Source organism: Euprymna scolopes, chromosome 26 (assembly GCF_053919585.1).
Source record: "Euprymna scolopes isolate OS-2025 chromosome 26, ASM5391958v1, whole genome shotgun sequence".
Lineage (NCBI taxonomy): Eukaryota > Metazoa > Mollusca > Cephalopoda > Sepiida > Sepiolidae > Euprymna > Euprymna scolopes.
Window position 1 is genome coordinate 94517800 of NC_136507.1, and position 20910 is coordinate 94538709.

At 32.3% G+C, this 20910-nt stretch overlaps 1 protein-coding gene across 1 annotated transcript in view; it reads right to left on the reverse strand.

Moving 5' to 3' along the window:
* The window catches only part of LOC145248271 (complement C3-like), a 233059-nt gene extending 227567 nt beyond the window's left edge, over window positions 1-5492 (reverse strand). Inside the window, exon 1 of the mRNA XM_080110142.1 lies at window positions 5345-5492. Coding sequence (XP_079966268.1) covers window positions 5345-5397 — 53 coding nt within the window. The 5' untranslated portion in view covers window positions 5398-5492. The remainder of the gene's footprint in view (window positions 1-5344) is intronic.
* Window positions 5493-20910: the final 15418 nt, after the last annotated feature.

The window sequence follows — 20910 nt, forward strand, 5'->3', positions numbered from 1 at the left end:
ACCAGAAAGAACAGTTGGAAATAAGTCATACACCATCCACGATGACTATGCAATTTCTACCGCTATGTACCTTAAAAACAGAGCTATCAAACTTGACATAGTGATGTGAGACAAGAAGGAGAAAGAAGCAACCTTAGTAGAAGTCAGTGTCCCCAATGATGCTGGGTTAAAGAGAGCTGAGAGGGAAAACTGTAGTCCCAGTAGCAAAGGAGACAAAGAATAGAAAAGGACTTCAACTTGTTTGTTGCTGTTGTTGCCGTACGACGACATTTACTTCCTCATTTTCTCGTTATCGCTGTGACGTCCCTCACGTGATCATCTTCTCGAACGTCATTCACGCCTCTCACGAGATCTCGAACGTTATTTTCGTCTCTAACGTGATCCCCTTTTAAAAGTCTTTTTTTCCGCCTACCGGTGATGTCAGTTCGCATGCATTTGCATGCGCGCGTCCGCGCTATGATACACATTTATTTCTTCTTTTTCTTCATTCTTATTCTTTCTTTCATTTTTCCCCCATTTATTTATTCCTTTTTTTTCAGTTTAATCTTTTTTTTTCATTTTTTTTCCTTTCTCGTAAGAGCGCTAAATTCTCGACGTAGTAGTGTGTCAATCTAATTCAAGTTTCATTGGTCCCTACATTTTTACATCGTTGAGAGTTGTAAATGGTTCACGGATTCTTAACGTCAGATTAGAACATGTTATATTGTACCGCCACGCCACCACCATTTTACATACGTTAGGTCTTCAACAGTCGCTTATGTACCGCTTTTTTTCTTTGTTTTTATCTCCATTTTAGCTCCCCCCACCTCGAAATACACACACACACACACACACACACACACACACACACACACACACACACACACACACACATTACAATAAATAGATAAAGCGGCATTTAACGTTGAGTAAAATATTCTAAAAATGCTTCCATAATTAATCATATCAAGTCAAGCAAAAAAAAAAAAAAAAGAAAGAAAAGAAAAGAGCAGAAATAAAATAATTGGTGGCATCAAATTTACACTTGACCGTAACACACGGCGCCATTTTGAACGGACACTTATGCAAATTGAACCTTGACTCAAAGACTGTGAAAACAATTAACCCAATGAATGGACAATTAATCAGAAAACGATCAATGCCACAACGAAAGATAGCAACCGATTTGGGACATCCCCGCTGCTCGCTTTTAACGAGAAGAGCAAATACCTTGTCAAAAAGGATATAAATAATTTGTAAGGACAATTTTGTGCTTGGTCTTCAATCAAAACAATCTCTCTCTCTCCCTCTCTCTCTCTCTCTCTCTCTCTCTCTCACACACACACACACACACACACACACACACACACACACACACACACAAAGTTTTATTCATACAAACATAGGGCTACATATCGAGATATGTTTCAACAGCAACTCTCTACGTTTTGATATTGTCGATATTTTCAATATTTCCTCAATTTGAAAGCGTAAAGAGAACAGCCATTATTTTTCGATCGGGAGAAACCGAGCTTGTCAGAGTAGAGTCGCTGTTGAAATATGTCACGATGTGTGTAGCCGTTTGTATAAAACTTCTATTATATATAAAAATCGCTTCATCATTAAGTACTATTATATAAATACGGTAAGGATTCTTTGGATTTTAACCTGTGGATACAAACCTTACCTGTATTACTCTCTCTCTCTCTCTCTCTCTCTTTCTCTCTCTCTCTTTCTATTTCTCTCTCTCTCTCTCTCTTGTGACCTGTTGAATCACCTATTGAGCGGGTTAGATTATTCGAATCAGGAAAAATGAGATTGCAAATCAAGTTAAATAATAAATAAAAATAAATAAAATGACAAAATACTTATTCAGTTAAGTAGAAGAGTAATTTATCTTGCCTTTGGTAACAGTTATTTGTGTTTATAATTTTTGTTTTGTTTGCTATTGTACAACAATTATTTAAAGTGAATGAAAAATGTGAAAATTCCCAAACGGAAAATTATATTTGATTTTTTTAAAATAGCTATCAAAGCAAAAAAAAACAAAAAACAAAAAAAAAACGTAGAAAATTAATGTTACCAAGGGCAAGCTAGATAATTACTCTTTTACCTATCTTGAAAGGTATATTTGTGTGTGTGTGTGTGTGTGTGTTTGACTCATTTTTTTGTTCTAACTCGACAGCTTTTACACAATATTCATTTAAAAGAAAAGAACACTTTAAAATAAGTTATGTAAAACAAGAAACTTATGCATGGAGATAAAAGAGTAACTTGGCTTGCCTTTGGTAACATTTATTTGTTGCGTATTTTTTCTTTGTTAACAATTCTGCAAAAATGTTTATGTTAGAACTGTTATTACAAAGATAAATTTTTTTTTTACTAAATAGAAATATACGTCTCTATTATAATATAAAAGGAACTGTGTGTGTGTGTGTGTGTGTGTGTGTGTGTTCGTTCACTATGGACTCGAAAACGACTTGACCGATTTTTATGAAATTTAACACGAAGATACTTTATGTACATGATAGTGTGCTTAGACAAGTTTTGTATCAAAATGTCTTCGATAAGTATCGATAATCGATAATTGAAATAATTCGATAATTGAAATAATTCGATAATCGATAATTGAAATAATTCGATGAAAGAAGGAACAGGCGATTTTGACCAAAGTTCACACTTCTATACAACCTAATATCATAACTGCATTTGAGAAGATTTGTCACCGCACAACACAAGCAGTAAGACCAGGCATATAAAATTAACTCTAGATTCTTTTATAAGACAAAGGCGCGTTCGAAATGAATTTTTCTGTTTAGAGCACAATTGAAGCATGGTAGTAACTTTAAACTTTAATTGAACCCATTATATATGAAAATAATTTTATAAAATTAACAGTAGGTTCTCTACAGTGCAATGTAGACTACAATATATTGTGAACAAAGTCACTGCAAGAGGCGTGTGAAGCTTTCTCCAAGTGCACCGCGATGGGTCCCGTACTAGAGCAAGTAACCAACCAATTTGATTGAAAAATGGGCGATTTCATCGATTTGGATGAGAATAAAAATATGGGAGTGTGAAACATTCGTTGATCATCATTCAATCCGGGGCAACGTTGGGTCTCCCTGCTAATACATAAATAAATCAGAGATATTTTTAAATTAATGCATTTTTTCTTTCTTTTTCTCCTCATTTGTTTTAAGTTTGAAAAATTATCAATTTCCTCACGTTTGCGAATTTCTCGCGTTAAGTTTGATAACAACACATTGATATTTTTTTTGTTGTTTTCTTGAAATCAAATATGCAATGGTGTAAAATAAAACTTTTAAAATTCTTGCTTAAATGAATAATTTAATAACAAATTAAATCAACCAGAATGCATTTTCATTTCTTCGTAAACAATTCAGCCATTTGATTTAGTACTTGTCAGGATAGACTCGACAGATCGATTAAAAAAAAAACTGTGGTTTTAAGTAAAAAACAAAAGTATTTACGTATCCTGTTGGAAATAGTAATATATCTAAAAATTACGAAAACTTATTGAGTAGAAAATTATTTATAGTTAAAAGTAATTTTTTAAAATAGCTATCAAAGCAAAAAAAAAAAAGAAAAAAAAAACGTAGAAAATTAATGTTCGAGATGTTAACACCTTGAGGATTGTGAATACAGGGGGCATACTTATCTCCACTTTTCGCCACTTTAATGGCTGGCGGACTGTTTTAGACCATAGCGATAGACTATTTTTTTTTTTTACTAAAAACACAATAACAGTTGTTCTACTTGATGAATTTTCGTCATATTTTGATATATTACTATTTTCGACATGATAATTAAGGAAGTACTGCTGTTTTTGCTTAAAAGCAAATATTTAAAAATTATATCTGTTGACTCTATCTTAACACGCTCTTATTCCTTTGCTACGAGTTGAAAAATAAAAGAAGGAATTTGCTTTATGACCCTTCGAATTTTTAAAGAAGTTTGGAATCAAGAATGTCATTCCTATTCTACGGATTAAAATAATATTACCTGAGCAAAGAGTAAACAACATACTAAAACCTACCGAATAAATGTAACATTGCCATTTTTTTTGCCATTTATTGGCATTTTATTCTATCAGTATTTTGTTTATTTTTCGATTTTTGATCGATTATCGAGGCTCTCCAAATAAACATCTAATGTCAACCATATTTTCTTGTTCTAACTTAACACTTGGCACTTCTTCTCGCGTTTCAAAGTAAATAAACGCGTTAAAAGAAGTTAAAATACAAAAGAACTTATCCAGGTAGGAAGAAGAGTAAATTATCATGCCTTTGGTAACATTTATTTGTTGTTGTTTTTTTTTTGTAACATTTATTTGTTTTTTTTTTTTGTAATATTTATTTGTTTTTTGTTTGTTTATTTCTTTTGTATTTTTACTACTTTTTGGTTTTCTTGAATTCACTGCAAAAAACTCATTTAAAAATCTTAAACAATAAAGATTTTATAGAAACAAAATGGAAAATTTAAAAAGATTGTAAATTAAAAAGCCTCGCTGTCACACACACACACACACACACACACACACACACACACACACACACACACACATATATATATATGTGTGTGTGTGTGTGTGTATATATATATGTGTGTGTGTGTATGTTGTTTATTTTGTTTTTGTTTGCAATATTTTTTTAATGATTCCATTTATTTATACGAACGTGGATTTTTACCTAAATGCGAGTTGGGAATAATTTTCCCTTTGGCCAATTTGGTGCCCCCAATTGGGGAGCGGCATATGTATTGTTTTTAAATTATGATTATCCATTGACACGTGTTTCGTCACCGACGAAAAATTACGTTATGAAAATATATGGCAATTAAGCTACCCTGAATTTTCCCTTACAAGAGTGAAACCCGGAAGAGTCTGTGTAGCTTGATTACCATCTTTTTATAACTTCTATACAGCTGTACTCTCCTATTGAGCACTGTTGAAGTAAATACTGAACATTGATGTATAAAATAGTATATCTCCTCCTCACATTTCATGCGTAGTCATGAAATAATAATAATAATAATAATAATAATAATAATAATAATAAAGTTCGTAAAAGCTGTCTTTAATGGGAGAGCTCAATGCGTAGCAGAGCAAAAATAAAACTTCAAAAACACAAAACAAACTTAGCAGTATATATATATATATATATATATATATATATATATATATATATATATATATATATATGTATGTATGTATGTATATATATATGTGTGTGTGTGCGTGTTTTAAAATATAATTCCCCACACACACACACATATAATATATATATATTATTATTATATTAAAATATATATATATATATATGTAAAGAAAATCTCCTCTTACCTTAAACCTAGGCTAAAACCAAGGATACAACTTAGCAAAAACCAAGAAGTCATGTTCCGTGAGTATTTTCTCTCTCTCTAATAGTTTTTTGACCTAAAAGCTACCCAGCATTTTCGACTGCTTAAAAAGCAGACGTTTATTGGCTAGTGGCTAGTCACCCACTCCGAAATAAAAAGAAAGAAAAGAAGAAAAAGAAAACCCACATTTGTGAAAAACCCGCTTTTTCAAACACTCCTCTTGATATCTGATATACAAAAAACACTCGCACCGCAATTCGTTGTTTTTACATCGTTTTTCTGTCCAACCAATCGATCGGATATAAATCGTTTTTTAAATGACAAAAGATGATAAGTGACGCTGACGCTATCTACCAACGAAATTTTACAACGGGTGAAATATGGGGAAGGGAGAGGGAGGGTTATAGGATCTTTGCAGGAACATTGAAAAAAAGTCCGTAAAAACTGGAGCTTTCGCACTCCCATGGAGTAACGTCTTGTTCGGCCATAAAAAGTTATCATTCTTCAAGTATAGTGTTTCCTAACTTTTTTATTTACCTTCCTGGATCCCTTCCAATAATAATGATGTCACAAGGAATCCCTACATAAGAAAGCATTTTACAATCTTAGTTATTCATTTCGCATTCAATATCGTTCTTTTGGCACTTCTGCATTACACGAACGGCGCCATTGCTTGGGAACGATAACTCCAAATTTTTCTTGGTCAAAAATAACACGAAGAAAAAAAAAAAAAATTTTTTCCGAATACAAAAATATTTGAAAACCAAAACATTTATTGTATAAAAATGTATATCAATATATTATTGTAAAACATTTATTGAAAATATAATTTTAATAAAATAATTTTTGAATTAAAGCAACATTTGATTTATTTTTCCGAAACATTTTTGGAATTAAAGTAAAATTGTCACTGTAACAAAATATCGTTTTAATATTATTTTATTTTATTTTATTTATTTATTGTGGCAATTTTTAAAGGGTCAACAATACATTAGTTTTAATTTTTAAATTAATAAACAATTTGAATGCAGAGAAGCACCACCTGGCGACAGTTTAGTGAAACGCAAAATAAATAAATAAATAAATATCGCCGTCCGTGTAATGCAGATGTGTCGTTCTTTTTATTAAAAAAAAAACGGCAGTTTTTTTTTTGTTTTTTTTTAGATGGGGATTGGTGATAATTTGTACTGGATTATTTTTTGTAAATTTTAAAACATATACTAATTTAGACATGACATGTAAGTATGTAATAATGTTTTCACCAATCTACACAAGAACCTGGCTCCTTTTTCGAGTTTATTCACAATTTCATAAATGTATAAGAAAACTAGGTTTTAAACAAGAATAAATAATTAAAAACTGAAATTGCATTTCTACATATGTGTTAAAAGGCATCAAAATCTCAACCTATTTTATCATTACCTCCTGAAGGAATCTTTGGCAAACTCTTAAGGAACTTCAGGGTTCCGCAGTAACTCGATAGGGAAACCCTGTTCTATGGGACAAATTGGTTTATTGTTCGACACCTTCAGTCGCCACAGGAGAATGTTGAAAAGTGCGATCGCGGCAATTTTTTACTTATCTAGTGCCCCGTTGAAAGGGGAGATGGACTTCCCCACTATAAATTAGCGGGTAAATATACTTCACTTAAAAAAATTGTTTTTTATTCATTAGTGTTGCGAAATTCGAAAATTGAAATATTGAATTTCAAGCTAATCCAATGGTATCTGCTGAATTGTCATGTCATGGTAATGAACATATCCAAAACATACGAAAACCGATAAGGTAGAAAATTAATTATTAATGAAAAGAGTTTTCGAAGACAATAAGCGAAAATTAAGCTTGGCAAAAAAAAAAAAAAAAAAAAAAAGAAACCGGAGAGTTCTAACAATAATAGTAATAAAAGGGAGGTAAGTATGGTCTGAAAACTTAAAATCTTTGACCAATTTAGCGAAACTTAATTTTCGCTAATTGTCTTCGAAAACTGTTTTTATTAATAACTACTTATCTACACTGTCGTTTTTCGTATTTTTTTGGATATTTTCATTACTGCGACATATCAATTCATTAGATACCATTGGTTTCACCTGAAATCTAACATTTCATTTTCGAATTTCGTTATTATAACGAAGAATAACCTGTATATACGCACACGCTAACGTACACACATGTACTCACACACGCGCACACGTACGCACACAGATGGACGACGTCACTTCCTTTCAATGGAAATCCACACATGCGCAAAAGACCACCGGAAACACCTATAAAAGAAAGAGCAACAAGCGGCTTCTTCCTTTTAGGACCAGCTTTCGAGCTGTCCGGTTTACGAACCTACAGCGTGCCTTTTCGGCATACGCGCGCACACGCGTACCTCACGCCATTTACTACTATATAGGACAAAAGGCCAACAGACAGTACGCACACTCTTTCTCTCTCTATCTACTACTTGTACCAGAGAACACCACCGCGTAGCTGACGGCTAACATGGCACACAGTTTAACTGATTTCAACCCTCTATCCTTTGTCTTTGTCTACACGCTGGACTATCATTCTCATTTCTACTATATTACTCACTTCTTTTCCCACGCGCGAACAAACGATAGTGACCTGAACGTGAGATGAAAACACATTTCCTTTTTCCTTCTATAATACCAATCCCGCAACAAACGATGGTTACACCCGCGCGGACATGAACACGTGTTATATCTAAAACATTCATTCTTTCAACAGTAAATAAACGATACGTTTATCTTATCCATCAATTGAGTTTTTGTTTCCTTCAATTCCATTCGTTTCATTATTTTCTTGTGGCGAGTTAGAGTATTATTATACCCTGGTCTGCAACAAACCCACGAGTTTTAGTTTTGTCGGTATTCGCACTTGCTATTCATCTCTATTACTAAAATATTCAAATAAAATCAGAATTACATGAGTATCTCACTGCCGATGCAATCTTCTATCTGTATAGTAGCCAAATATGTCCTAAAATAGAGTACTGTTGCCACATCTGGGCAGGAGCTGCTCAGCGCTTTCTATCTTGCCTTGATATAGTTCAAAACTAACTTCATAACCTAGTAAATGATGCCCCTTTTCTCTTCCCTGCAGCCTCTTGTTTAACAAATTACGAGGTGACGAGTTTCCAGACATTTTTCGTGTGGGCACTTTCATTGATAGGATACACAGGAAACTCTAGTCCTCTTTGAAGTAATCTCCTCCGGCTGCAATGCACTTTCAAGCGACTACGACAATTTTAAATACCTGTACAAAAAAGTCTGGAAATTTATTGAAGGCAACTCGTACGTAGACAGAAACTTACATTTTAGCTTAGGGTAAATGGCTTACATCATTTATCTTAAAGCGCCCTCCCGAAAAGGGACTATTTAATAACAAAAGTTCCGTCAGCTATGACGGAATAGAGGTCCTAGGTAATTAGCAATTGTATTTTTGGTCAACTACACTGAGAATTGAACCTTCACCCTTTAGAAGGAAATTACTTTACAACTGAATTTTTCAAGTACTCTAACCACTGCACAAGTGCATCACGGGCCTTTGTGGCGCAGTGGTTAAAGTACTTGTGCCCTAGTGAATTAAGTAACAGGTTCTGTTCGAAATTCCGTGCAGATTCCAAAGTTCGACGGAAAAATTTCTGAGTTTGACAAGATACATCTAAAGAAGGTCAAAGGTCACATTGACCGAACCCTTGTGAAAATAACACTCAAGATAAGAACAGTAGTCCGATGGAAGAATCTCGTACTTCGACACGGTGTCAAATCGACAGCAGCAGATAAAAGGCCTTTAAAGTGACCAAAGACGCAGACATCAACACGCTAGGTAGTTTTAGGATGCATAAGGGATTTGTTTATTAAACTACTTGAGAAAGGGAGAATCATCAATAACATATATTATATAGCATTAGCTGTATTTATCCGGTGTTGACAGATTGAAACATATTGTCGGGCTGAGAAAGTACACCGTAAATTATGCAAATTCATCAAGTATTAAAAAAAAACAACAAAAAAAAACACACACACACACACACACACACATTTAACAGTGAAATGTCTTGGCTGCCATTTTCTGCTTGCATTAAGGTCAATGGCCAAGGGGCATAATTCAAGCAAGTTTTATATATTTATTCATAGTGATACCGGCTAGAAATTGTATATCAATAAAATTTTATTTTATTTTACAAAAAAAAAAAAAAAAATGCTTAATGAGTTTGCGGAAATTTTGGTGTACAGAAATTTTTTTTTAACCTATCAGGTTTGCACATAATAAAGTTTTGTGTAATAATATGTTTTAATATTGAGGCAAAACTAGATAAACGCCGGAACACGTGCTCAGTGAATTGCGTCCCCCTTTCTTCGATTTTCTCTCTCTAGCCGCCAATTCAAGACAGCCCGAATTTCGCGCTGGGCCTGGATATCGTGATGATTCCCGTAGAATCGGCCTCCATGCATATTAAAATTTTCAAATGTGGTATAAAATGCAAAATATACAATGCCAAATTTACATATATATGAATATAAAATATTAGCAGGGTGACCGGACGTTGCCTATTTATTCTCATTGAAATCGATGAAAATCTTCAATCAAATCGATTGTTTGCCTGCTCTAATTAGGGGTCTATCGTGATGCATCTAGAGGAAACTTCACATGCCTCTTGCAGTGACTAAATGCACCATATATTGCAGTCTACATTGCACTGTAGAAAAAACCTACTGTTAATTTTATAACATTATTTTTATATATAATGGCGAGCATTAAAATTAAAAATGCAAAAGCCAAGTATCATGCTTTAGTTGTGCTCTAAACAGAAACATTCATTTCCAACACTCTCTTGTCATATCAAAGAACATACTGTTGATTTTATATGCCTGGACGTACTACTTGTGCAGTGATAATAGCTTTAATTTAAGTTTAAAATAAAAAATCAAGTCGATGCTTCCGTTCAGTCTCTAAAGACAAAGGATACCCCTTGTAGGGGTAGCTGCGCGTATAATTATGTGGCAAGGGTTGCGCAATCTCTAACCACACCTCTCCTGAATCGGCACTGCTTGAGTCCAGTCGCAAAGAGAAGTCCAGGACGACTGGAAACAATGCTGAGATAAGCGGAGAGCACACACAGCACCTGGAAATCCTAAATGGTCACCCATCTGGTACTGGCCAGGCTTGTCGTTGCTTAACTTCGGTGAGCTGACGGGAACCGGTGTGTCAACGTGATTATGCCGTACATAAAATCAAGTATTATTGTGAAATCGTGCTTTAAACATGACATTTATTTACAACGCGCTCCGCTCCTGTCATATCAAAGAACCTGCTGTTGATTTTATATGTTGAGCCTTTCGGCTTGTGTGGTAATAGAACTTCTCAAATGCACTTGTGATGTTAGGTTGTGTAAGGTGTTAACTTTAATCAAGATCACCTGTTCCTTCTTTGATCGGATTATTTTGATTATCGATACTTATCGAAGACATTCCGACAAAAAAAAAACTATCTAGTAACACTAGCAGGCACACAAAGTACCTTCGTGTGAAATTTCATAAAAATCGGCCCAGCCGTTTTTGAGTTCATAGAGAACGAACTGACAGACATATAGACACACACAGTTCTTTAAGGTAAAAAATATAAGCAGTTTAGGGCGTTAGATAATAATCAGTTAAAAAATCCGGTATATGCACTGTATTATAAGTCGATCGTAACGCGAACAAAATTATATGAATTGCATTTTGAGTTCTGCACTCATTCTATTTTTAGATCTGGCACCAGCGTTTACTGGATGTTTGCACACCTCAAATGGGTGTTAAGTTTCTGGATTTTTTTAGATGTGCAATGATAATTCATATCATTTGTATTATCCGGGCTACTGTTCTTACGTTGAAGGTTATTTTCACAACATTTTCGGTCGATGTAATCTTCGACTTTCCTCAAGTGTATCTTGTCGAACGCGGTATTTTTTTTCGTCGAAATCAGGAATCTGAACGAAATTTCGAACGGAAGCCTCTGTTTAATCCACGAGAGTAACCTGCTCTCGTTCCATCACTCATAAAGCGTAAGTAATTCGCAATTGTATCGCCTGCACTGGGGATTGAACCTTCAACCACCAGAATAGTGTAAGTTACAACTGAATTCAAGCAAGTGACCGATATGTTATACGAAGTGCCTTCAATAAGTTTCCAGACTTTTTTTTTGTACAGGCATTTAAAGTTGTTGTAAACTCTTGAAAATTCAGTATGTTATCGCTACACATCTTATGAGATGACTAAGCAGTTTTTATAATTTCCGGTTCAAATGAACAGCTGAAGCAAGAATTGGAATACACCCTACTAAAGCTGTCGGAATTTTATCTTGCTTCCAGATAAATTCGACGCTAAAGTAACTAACCTGAAAAAAAAAACAGCATGAAACAAAAGAGAATAAAATAAAATATAAAAGTCTTGCTTTGAAACGAAGAAGAGACTTTATTCACAATAAAATCAATTGCAAATTTTTCCCTTTGCGGGCATTAAACTTATGAAACGCCAAAGTAACATATTATGAAAAAAATAACACTGGTTCTTATAATGAAGATGTGTGTATCCATTAACGAATACAATAATAATATTCCAAATAGTATCTCCTAATCACACTCGCATATGAAATTAATTTTAGGAGCGTACTCACAAATTGAAAGCCAGTCAGGCACGTGCCTTTTTTTTTTTTTTTTGTTTTTGTTTAAAGTCCTTTTAGAATTTTCTCTTCCTCCATGTTTGCGTGAAAACCGTAGACACACAGATGGATTTCAGAAGCAAGAAGGCGTCGCTTGTCCGTTTTTTTTTTTTTTTTTTTTTTTACTGAGTTTTCTTCTTTGAAGGAGGCTCGTCAAAATTCCATTTTCAGCGCCGGCCAATGAACCAAACGCCCAATCTCCACGTCCGCGGAATTTCAAAAGAGACCGAAATCCGCGCTGAGCCCGTGACGTCACCACGGAGCTAGCATTTCTCTTTTCTCCAAATTAAAGGGAGTTTCGTACAAACCCAAAATGTACAAAACTAAGAACCAAAAAAAGATACGAAATACAAAAAATCATATATAAGAACCAGATAAAAAAAATAATAAATGTAAACAGGGGGGATGCACCAATATTGGTAAAAGAAAAATTCCAACAAATCCTCATTGTCGCGGATGGTGAATTTCAAAAATGAAATCTGGTCATGAGGACACTTTAGAAGAAAGATATGCAATAAAATTTTGTTTTAAACTTGAAAAAGAAAATGACACAGAAACGTATGGAATGCTTCAGACAGCTTTTGGGCTATCTTACATGAATCGAGTATCAGTTTTTGAGTGGTATAATAGATCAAGTTATTAAGTTAGATCCACGTCCGAGGAACCTATATCTAAAATTTCAAGTGTCTAGACCAAAAATTGTCGGAGGAGTTTGGTAGAGTTCTCTTGAACTTTGAACTCTTAACAGCCAAATTTCTGGCCGAACACCGATTACATAGATTTTCCCACATCCCAGTACCCTGGATATCAAATTTCGAGTCTGTAGACTAAATATTGACAGAGTTATTGCGTAGGGAAATGTACACAGACAGACACAGACACAGACACGTTCACTTTTATACTAGCATTTCAGCCCGGCATTGCCCGGGTGTTTGGAGGTGTATGTTGAGCAAAAAAAAAAAAAAAAAAAAGGTCAATTTTTTTTAACTTTGACCCCTATTATGACCCCTTAACATTTACCGTTTTGGGCTCAAATCAAGTTATTAAGTTAGATCCATGTCCAAGGAACCTATATCTACAATTTCAAGTGTTTAGACCCAAAATTGTCGGAGGAGTTTGGTAGAGTTCTCAAAGGTCAAATCGTTGAACTTTGACCCCTTAACAGCCAAATTTCTGTCCGAATACCAATCACATCGATTTTTCCAAATCTCAGTACCCTGTATATCAAATTTCGAGTCTGTAGACTAAAACTTGACCTAAGATAAGGAGCATTATAGTCATCCACATACAGTACTGTTTCGCTAATTTTATGCGGGGTACAAAATTTCATTATTTCAATCATGACGGGAGACCCGTTTTGATGTTCATGATTAAGAGTAGGAAATGAAAAAAAAAAATTAATGGGGGGGATCAGCTGACCGGTTTCGCCCTCACTTTTCGTAAGCTGGGCCGAGGGATTCGTTTACCTTGTTATGTTGTTAGGATCAGTAGGATTACATTTTCCCCCATTTTCCACTTTTAATCATGAACATCAAAACGGTTCTTCCTGTCATGATTGCAATAATATAGACATATTATAGCGTGCAATAGACAGCGTCTAAGTGAGCAACGCCTCAGTAAAATATATTTAAAGTTGCTGTGCTCGGAGTATTGCAGTTATGATAAGCTCAATAGGTGTAATAACCTAGAGCTATATAAATAGAAAGGATGAAAGATTAATAATTGTGAAATTATCAATAAAGTTTTCATAGGAGGAAACATGACAACATCATATTTATATGTACAGCATTTAGGTATTTAAAAATGGTTACAAATACCAACGATCTCTTTTAGATTTAAAAAAAATATCTTGGGCAAAGAAAATTTGCGTACCGAGAAGCCTCCTTACGGCTAAAAAAGCAAAAAAGTTCATGTTAGTAAATAAATTTCATGTTAGTAAATAAATTTTTACGCTGTTTTTATTAAATAATAGATTTCTGTGTTTATATATATATATATATATATATATATATATATATATATATATATATATATATATAAACACAGAAATCTATTATTTAATAAAAAAACAGCGTAAAATTTATTTAATAAAAACAGCGTAAAATTTATTTAATAAAAACAGCGTAAAATTTATATATATATATATATATATATATATATATATATATATATATATATATATATATATATATAAACACAGAAATCTATTATTTAATAAAAAAAAAAAAACAGCGTAACATGAAATTCCGCGGAATGAGAAAGATATTTAACCAGCAAATATGTTTTGATAAAGCTGACATTTTTCTCGATAGCGAAAATTATTAATTTTTTCAGACAGAAGAACTAATAATACGCAACAAATATAAGTTGATTAACATTCCTATGAAAATAGTGTTCATTGTATTTTAAATATAAAACTGACCCAAATAAGATAAATTAATAAAGACTAATAAATAGAAAGTAATATTGTGCTAAATCTATATATATAAAAATAGAACGTCCGTCTAGTTTATTCAAAATCGATAAACTAGAAATTTACAAGTCCGTTTGTAAAAATATTTTTAAACAATGACTGTATCTAACCTAACTGTGTTTTTAAATATTAAAAATTAAAAAATATTACCATATCAAAAAAAAACTTTTTTTCGACACCGTCACTTTCCGTTTTTGGCCGAGGACATTGAATGTAAATACTTCCGGTTTCTTCCACGCGTTCATAAGTATACCATTAACCCTGTCATATTTTTATATATACAATTACATTAATTCGTTTTTTTTTTTTTGGTTTTGTTACTTCTTTTTTCGGCCTGCTTTTCTTTAGATATTATCTTTAACCATTGACTTATTTTAAAATTCTATTTATACACACACGTGCCGATTTCCCTCCAAGTCTTTGCGCATTCTTTAACTCTGCTTCAGAAAATTCATTTTTTCATCATATTCGAAAACAATGATTTTATCTAACCTAACTGTGTTTTTAAATATTAAAAATTAAAAAAATACCATATTACATAAAACTTTTCCTACAACGTCACTTTCCATTTACAGCCGATTAATTTCGATATTTGTTTTTCTTTTCTTCAATTCTCTTTTTTAACAACCCATTGTATTAATTCATTCTTTTTTAATACAGCCTGCGTTTTCATATATATATATATATATATATATATATATATATATATATATATATATATATATATATATATATCGTCTCTATTTCGACCTTATTAACTGTGTTTTTAAATGTTAAAAATTAAAAAAAAAAAAACATATTACATAAAACTTTTCCTACAACGTCACTTTCCATTTACGGCCGATTATTTCCGACATTTGTTTTTCTTTTTTTTTTCTTTTCTTTTTTCCATTTCTCTTTTTTAACAACCCATTGTATTAATTCATTCTTTTTTTTAATGCAGCCTGCTTTTTCCTATACATATATATTATTTTTTTTATACTTAGCGGTGTTGTTTACTTTCCGAGTTTTTTTATTTGTTTTTGTTTTTTCGTCTCTATTTTGACCTTATTGAACAAACTTTTTTCCGCCAACTTTTTTTTTTTTGCTTCCTCCATTTTCTTACAGCTTACTTTCCACATTTACGGTGTATAATTACCTTATCTCACTTTTTGTTATTTCATTTCGATATAATTTTTTTTCTCATTTATATACGACCGGTTTTTTTACTTGCTGACAAAAAAACATCGTAAATTAATTTTTTTTTACATGTTTCCTTATTTTTTACATAAACAGTAAATTCACTTGCATTACTGTTTGTTCACTTTACATTTACATATAAACCATTGTATTAATTCCTTCTTTTTTATGAAGCCTGTCTTATATTAATTTTTACACTTAGCGGTGTCATTTATTTTTTCAGTTTTTTATTTGTTTTTTTCCTCGTCTCTATTTTGATCTCATTAAACAAACTTCTATATTTTGATCAAATTAAACTTCTTTCCGCCAACGTTACTTACATTACTTTTTTTTCATCCTGCTTTTTTTTATATGTATTACTTTTTCTTTATATATTACTTTTTCTTTATATATTACTTTTTTATATAATACTTTTTTTTATATATTACTTTTTTTTATATATTACTTTTTCTTTATATATTACTTTTTCTTTATATATTACTTTTTCTTTATATATTACTTTTTCTTTATATATTACTTTTTTTATATAATACTTTTTCTTTATATATTACTTTTTTTTATATATTACTTTTTTTATATATTACTTTTTCTTTATATATTACTTTTTCTTTATATATTACTTTTTTTTATATAATACTTTTTTTTATATATTACTTTTTTTATATATTACTTTTTTTATATATTACTTTTTTTATATATTACTTTTTCTTTATATATTACTTTTTCTTTATATATTACTTTTTTTATATAATACTTTTTTTATATATTACTTTTTTTTATATATTACTTTTTCTTTATATATTACTTTTTCTTTATATATTACTTTTTTTATATATTACTTTTTTTTATATAATACTTCTTTTTATATATTACTTTTTTTATATATTACTTTTTTTTATATATTACTTTTTCTTTATATATTACTTTTTCTTTATATATTACTTTTTTTATATAATACTTTTTTTATATATTACTTTTTTATATATTACTTTTTCTTTATATATTACTTTTTCTTTATATATTACTTTTTCTTTATATATTACTTTTTTTTATATAATACTTTTTTTATATATTACTTTTTTTTATATATTACTTTTTTTATATATTACTTTTTCTTTATATATTATTTTTTGCATTTGCCGTGTACATTTGCCTTATCTCAGTGTATGTTATTTCATTTCGCTATTTGTTTTTTGTTTTTTGTTTGTTTTGTTTTTTTGTTTTTTTTATTTGTTTGTTTTTTGCTTTTCTCTTTTTTTTTACAACCGTTTTTTTTCTAACAAAAAAAAAACTCCACAAATCAATTTTTTTCTACGTGTTTCCTTATTTTTTTACATAAACAGTAAATTCACGTGGATTACTGTTATGTCACTTTTCCTATTTACCACAAACAAAAAAAACATAGAATTCTTTCTTTTGTTCGATTCTTACATTAGCAATTTGTCCATTTACTGCTTAGGACAACCCCTTTTCCTTTTGGTGTTCTTTGGATCTAAAGTCGTTCTTGGTAAATACCGGTGCCGTTACAGTTTTTCCGTTTATAATGCCCCGCCACAGATCACACTTAGGTCGGTGTACCCGCAATGCCGATTCAATTCGACGATTAGTTGACACTCAAAATCCTGAACAACGAGCATCGGCAAACGAGCAGAGCAGATAACGGATGATTTTGATACGTGCCAATGAAGCAGCAGAACGACGTGCCTCCAGGCTTGAGGCAGCAATATTACTGGTACAACAATCCCGTAATACAGATCTTCTTCGATCTCGACGAAATGAACGTGAGAGATTGCGACATGCGGAAAGACGTCAACGAGAAACTGCAGCTCAGCGTCAAACACAACTCCATGCTCAACCAACCCGGGATTGGGATCGGCTTGCATTCTACTACGACCTTGATAATGATTACAGTTTGAATCACCAAGTTCAAATCGGCACAATGACTGAAGTGTGTCCTTACTGCAAGGCTCTGAAACTTAAGGGAAAACTAAAGGATTGTGCTGTGCCAATGGAAAAATTAAACTACCTCAACTTGAGGAACCACCAGAACCATTAAAGTCTTTGCTTGCTGGATATACTGCTGAATCAAAGCATTTTCTATCGAAACTCAAGAAAAACAACTCATGCTTCCAAATGACGTCATTCGGTGCAGAAATCATTACAGCACAATTCATGCCAACTTTTAAAGTTAAGGGACAGATTTACCATAAAGTTGGATCTCTGCTTCCTTGCCCAGGCGGTCATCATAGATTCCTAGAACTGTATTTTATCGGTGATAACAATAGATTCATACAACTGTATTTATCGGTGATAACAATGATGAACTGAATGCACGCTGTGGAATTTCAACTGGCACAAGAGGGTCCATTGTTTCCGAACTGCAAGACATGCTTCAAAATAAAAACAATTTGGTGCGTTTATTCAAAACTGCAATTGAAATGATGCCATCTGATACACACAAGATTCAGTTATTCGTGCTGACAAAGCTCCTGCTGGAGAACACGTGCGAAGATTCAATGCTCCAACTATAGATGAGGTGGCAATTGTTATAGTTGGAGATCAATTTCAACCGAGGGATATTGTCCTTCATAGGAGAACTGATCAATTGACAAACATTGCAGAAACTCATCGATGCTATGATGCTCTGCAATATCCAATAATTTTCTGGGATGGTGCTGATGGATATCATTTCAATGTTAACATGATAAATCCAGTTACTGGTGAGCAAACAAATAAAAAATGCAGCGCAATGAACTATTATTCATACCGATTAATGATTCGGGAAAATGAAACCAGTCACATTCTGAAATGCTGTCAATTGTTCCACCAATACATCGTAGACATGTACGTAAAAATTGAATCTGAACATTTGCTATTCATACGTTTGAATCAGTCCAAACTTCGCTCTGAAAAATATGTTCACTTGCGAGATGCTGTTCAAATTGATGGTAATACTACAAACGTTGGAAGACTAACAATTTTGCCGTCTTCATATATAGGTAGTCAACGTCATATGTATGAGTACACTTATGATGCTTTTTCATATGTTCGTCAGTGTGGCCGTCTTGACCTGTTCATTACATTCACATGCAACCCTGCCTGGGATGATATACAGCAACTATTAATTCCTGGACAATCATCAGTGGATATGCATGATATTACAGCACGTGTTTTCAGACAAAAGCTGAAATCGCTAATAGATTTCATTATTAAGCATAAAGTCTTTGGGTCTGTGTGCTGCTGGATGTATTCAGTGGAGTGGCAAAAGAGATTACCACACCCACACATGCTATTCTGGCTCTATAACAAAATCAGTCCAGATCAAATCGACAATGTAATATGTGCTGAAATACCTGATACTGACATTGATAAAGACTTACATGAAGTTGTGACAAAACATATGATACATGAACCTTGTGGTATATTAAATCCAAATTCACCATGCATGAAAGATGGAAAATGCCCTAAGTGATATCCTCGGGCATTACTATAAGACACAGTTACAGGAAATGATGGATATCCTTTATACAGGAGATCTACAGATAATGGCGGTAAATTAGCCATCATACAAATGCGATATGGTGATATTGAAGTCGATAACCGGTGGGTTGTTCCATATTCACCTTTGCTTACAAAAGCCTACAAATCGCACATCAATGTGGAATACTGTAACTCATTTAAGTCCATCAAATACATTTGTAAGTATGTGAATACAGGCAGCGATATGGCAGTTTTTGATTTGAAAACTCAAGGCAATGATAGGAATGCAAACATACATATCGATGAAATAGCACAGTTTCAAGCTAGAAGATATATAAGCAGTATTGAAGCTGTATGGCGAATTCTTTCATTTCCCATACATGAACGAAGTCCAGCTATTGTTCACTTATCAGTACATTTAGAAAATGAACAACGTGTTTACTTTACAGCTTCAAATGTGCAACAGATAGCTCTTAATCCCCCGGCGACAACATTAACGGCTTTTTTCACGTTATGTCAAAATGACGCCTTTGCATCAACACTGCTCTATTCGGAATTGCCCATGTATTACACATGGAATAGGAGTAGGAAATTATTTGAACGACGCAAACGAGGAGATAGAGTAGACGGACACCCTGGAATTTACAAAGAAAACGCAATAGGCCGACTTTATACTATTCATCCCAAACAAGATGAATGTTTTTTCCTTCGCATGCTGTTGGCAAATGTCCCTGGTCCAACATCTTTCCAACACTTAAAAATTGTCAATGGTGTTACACATGTCACTTTTCGCAGTGCATGTCAAGCACTGAATTTATTGGAGAATGACGGACACTGGGATGAATGCATTAATGATCCTTTTTAATCCTTTTTAAAAGTCAAATTTCGCAGATTTGAACTTTTTTGAAGCAGTTTGATCTTCAAAAATTGTATTTGGCCTTTTTTTCAAAGCGTAACGCACGGACTAACTAAAGAAGGACATGCAGAATATTATATACATGTAGCATTGTATATAAAATATATATGATGTAGCATTGTATATATAATACATTATATATAATGTATTATATATATAATGTATTATATATATATATATATATATATATATATATATATATATATATATATATATATATATATATATATATATATATAATGTATTTTATATATATACATTAGATTCTGAGTAAAATTCCTTTCTTCACATTTTTCAGTTTTCGTAACAAAGTTCAAAATTCATTGCAATGCATAAATGAATGAAATCCATCACGACCGGAGACGAATAGAGTACATACTTTTAAAGAAATCTTGAACTTCTGTTGCCCATTATTTTTAAAACGACACTTCGCTTAGAATATGTCATTTCCGCGAATATTATTTTCATTAAAAAAAATGTATTCACCATTATGAATTTATGTTTTGTTTAATTTATTTTATTATAATGTACGGGGACAAAATAGTCAAATATATCGTATACAACATGGCAACGCCGGATACTTCAGCTAGAATGATAATAAATACGAAATCTGCATTAATTAAAATATCATACTTAAGTGTATTTTACGGCCGGGAAATGCCGGGTGGCTTGCTAGTATATATATATATATATATATATATATATATATATATATATATATATATATATATATATATATATATACACGCGCGTAGAACATTCCAAAAGCAATTCCTCCTATTTTTATTCC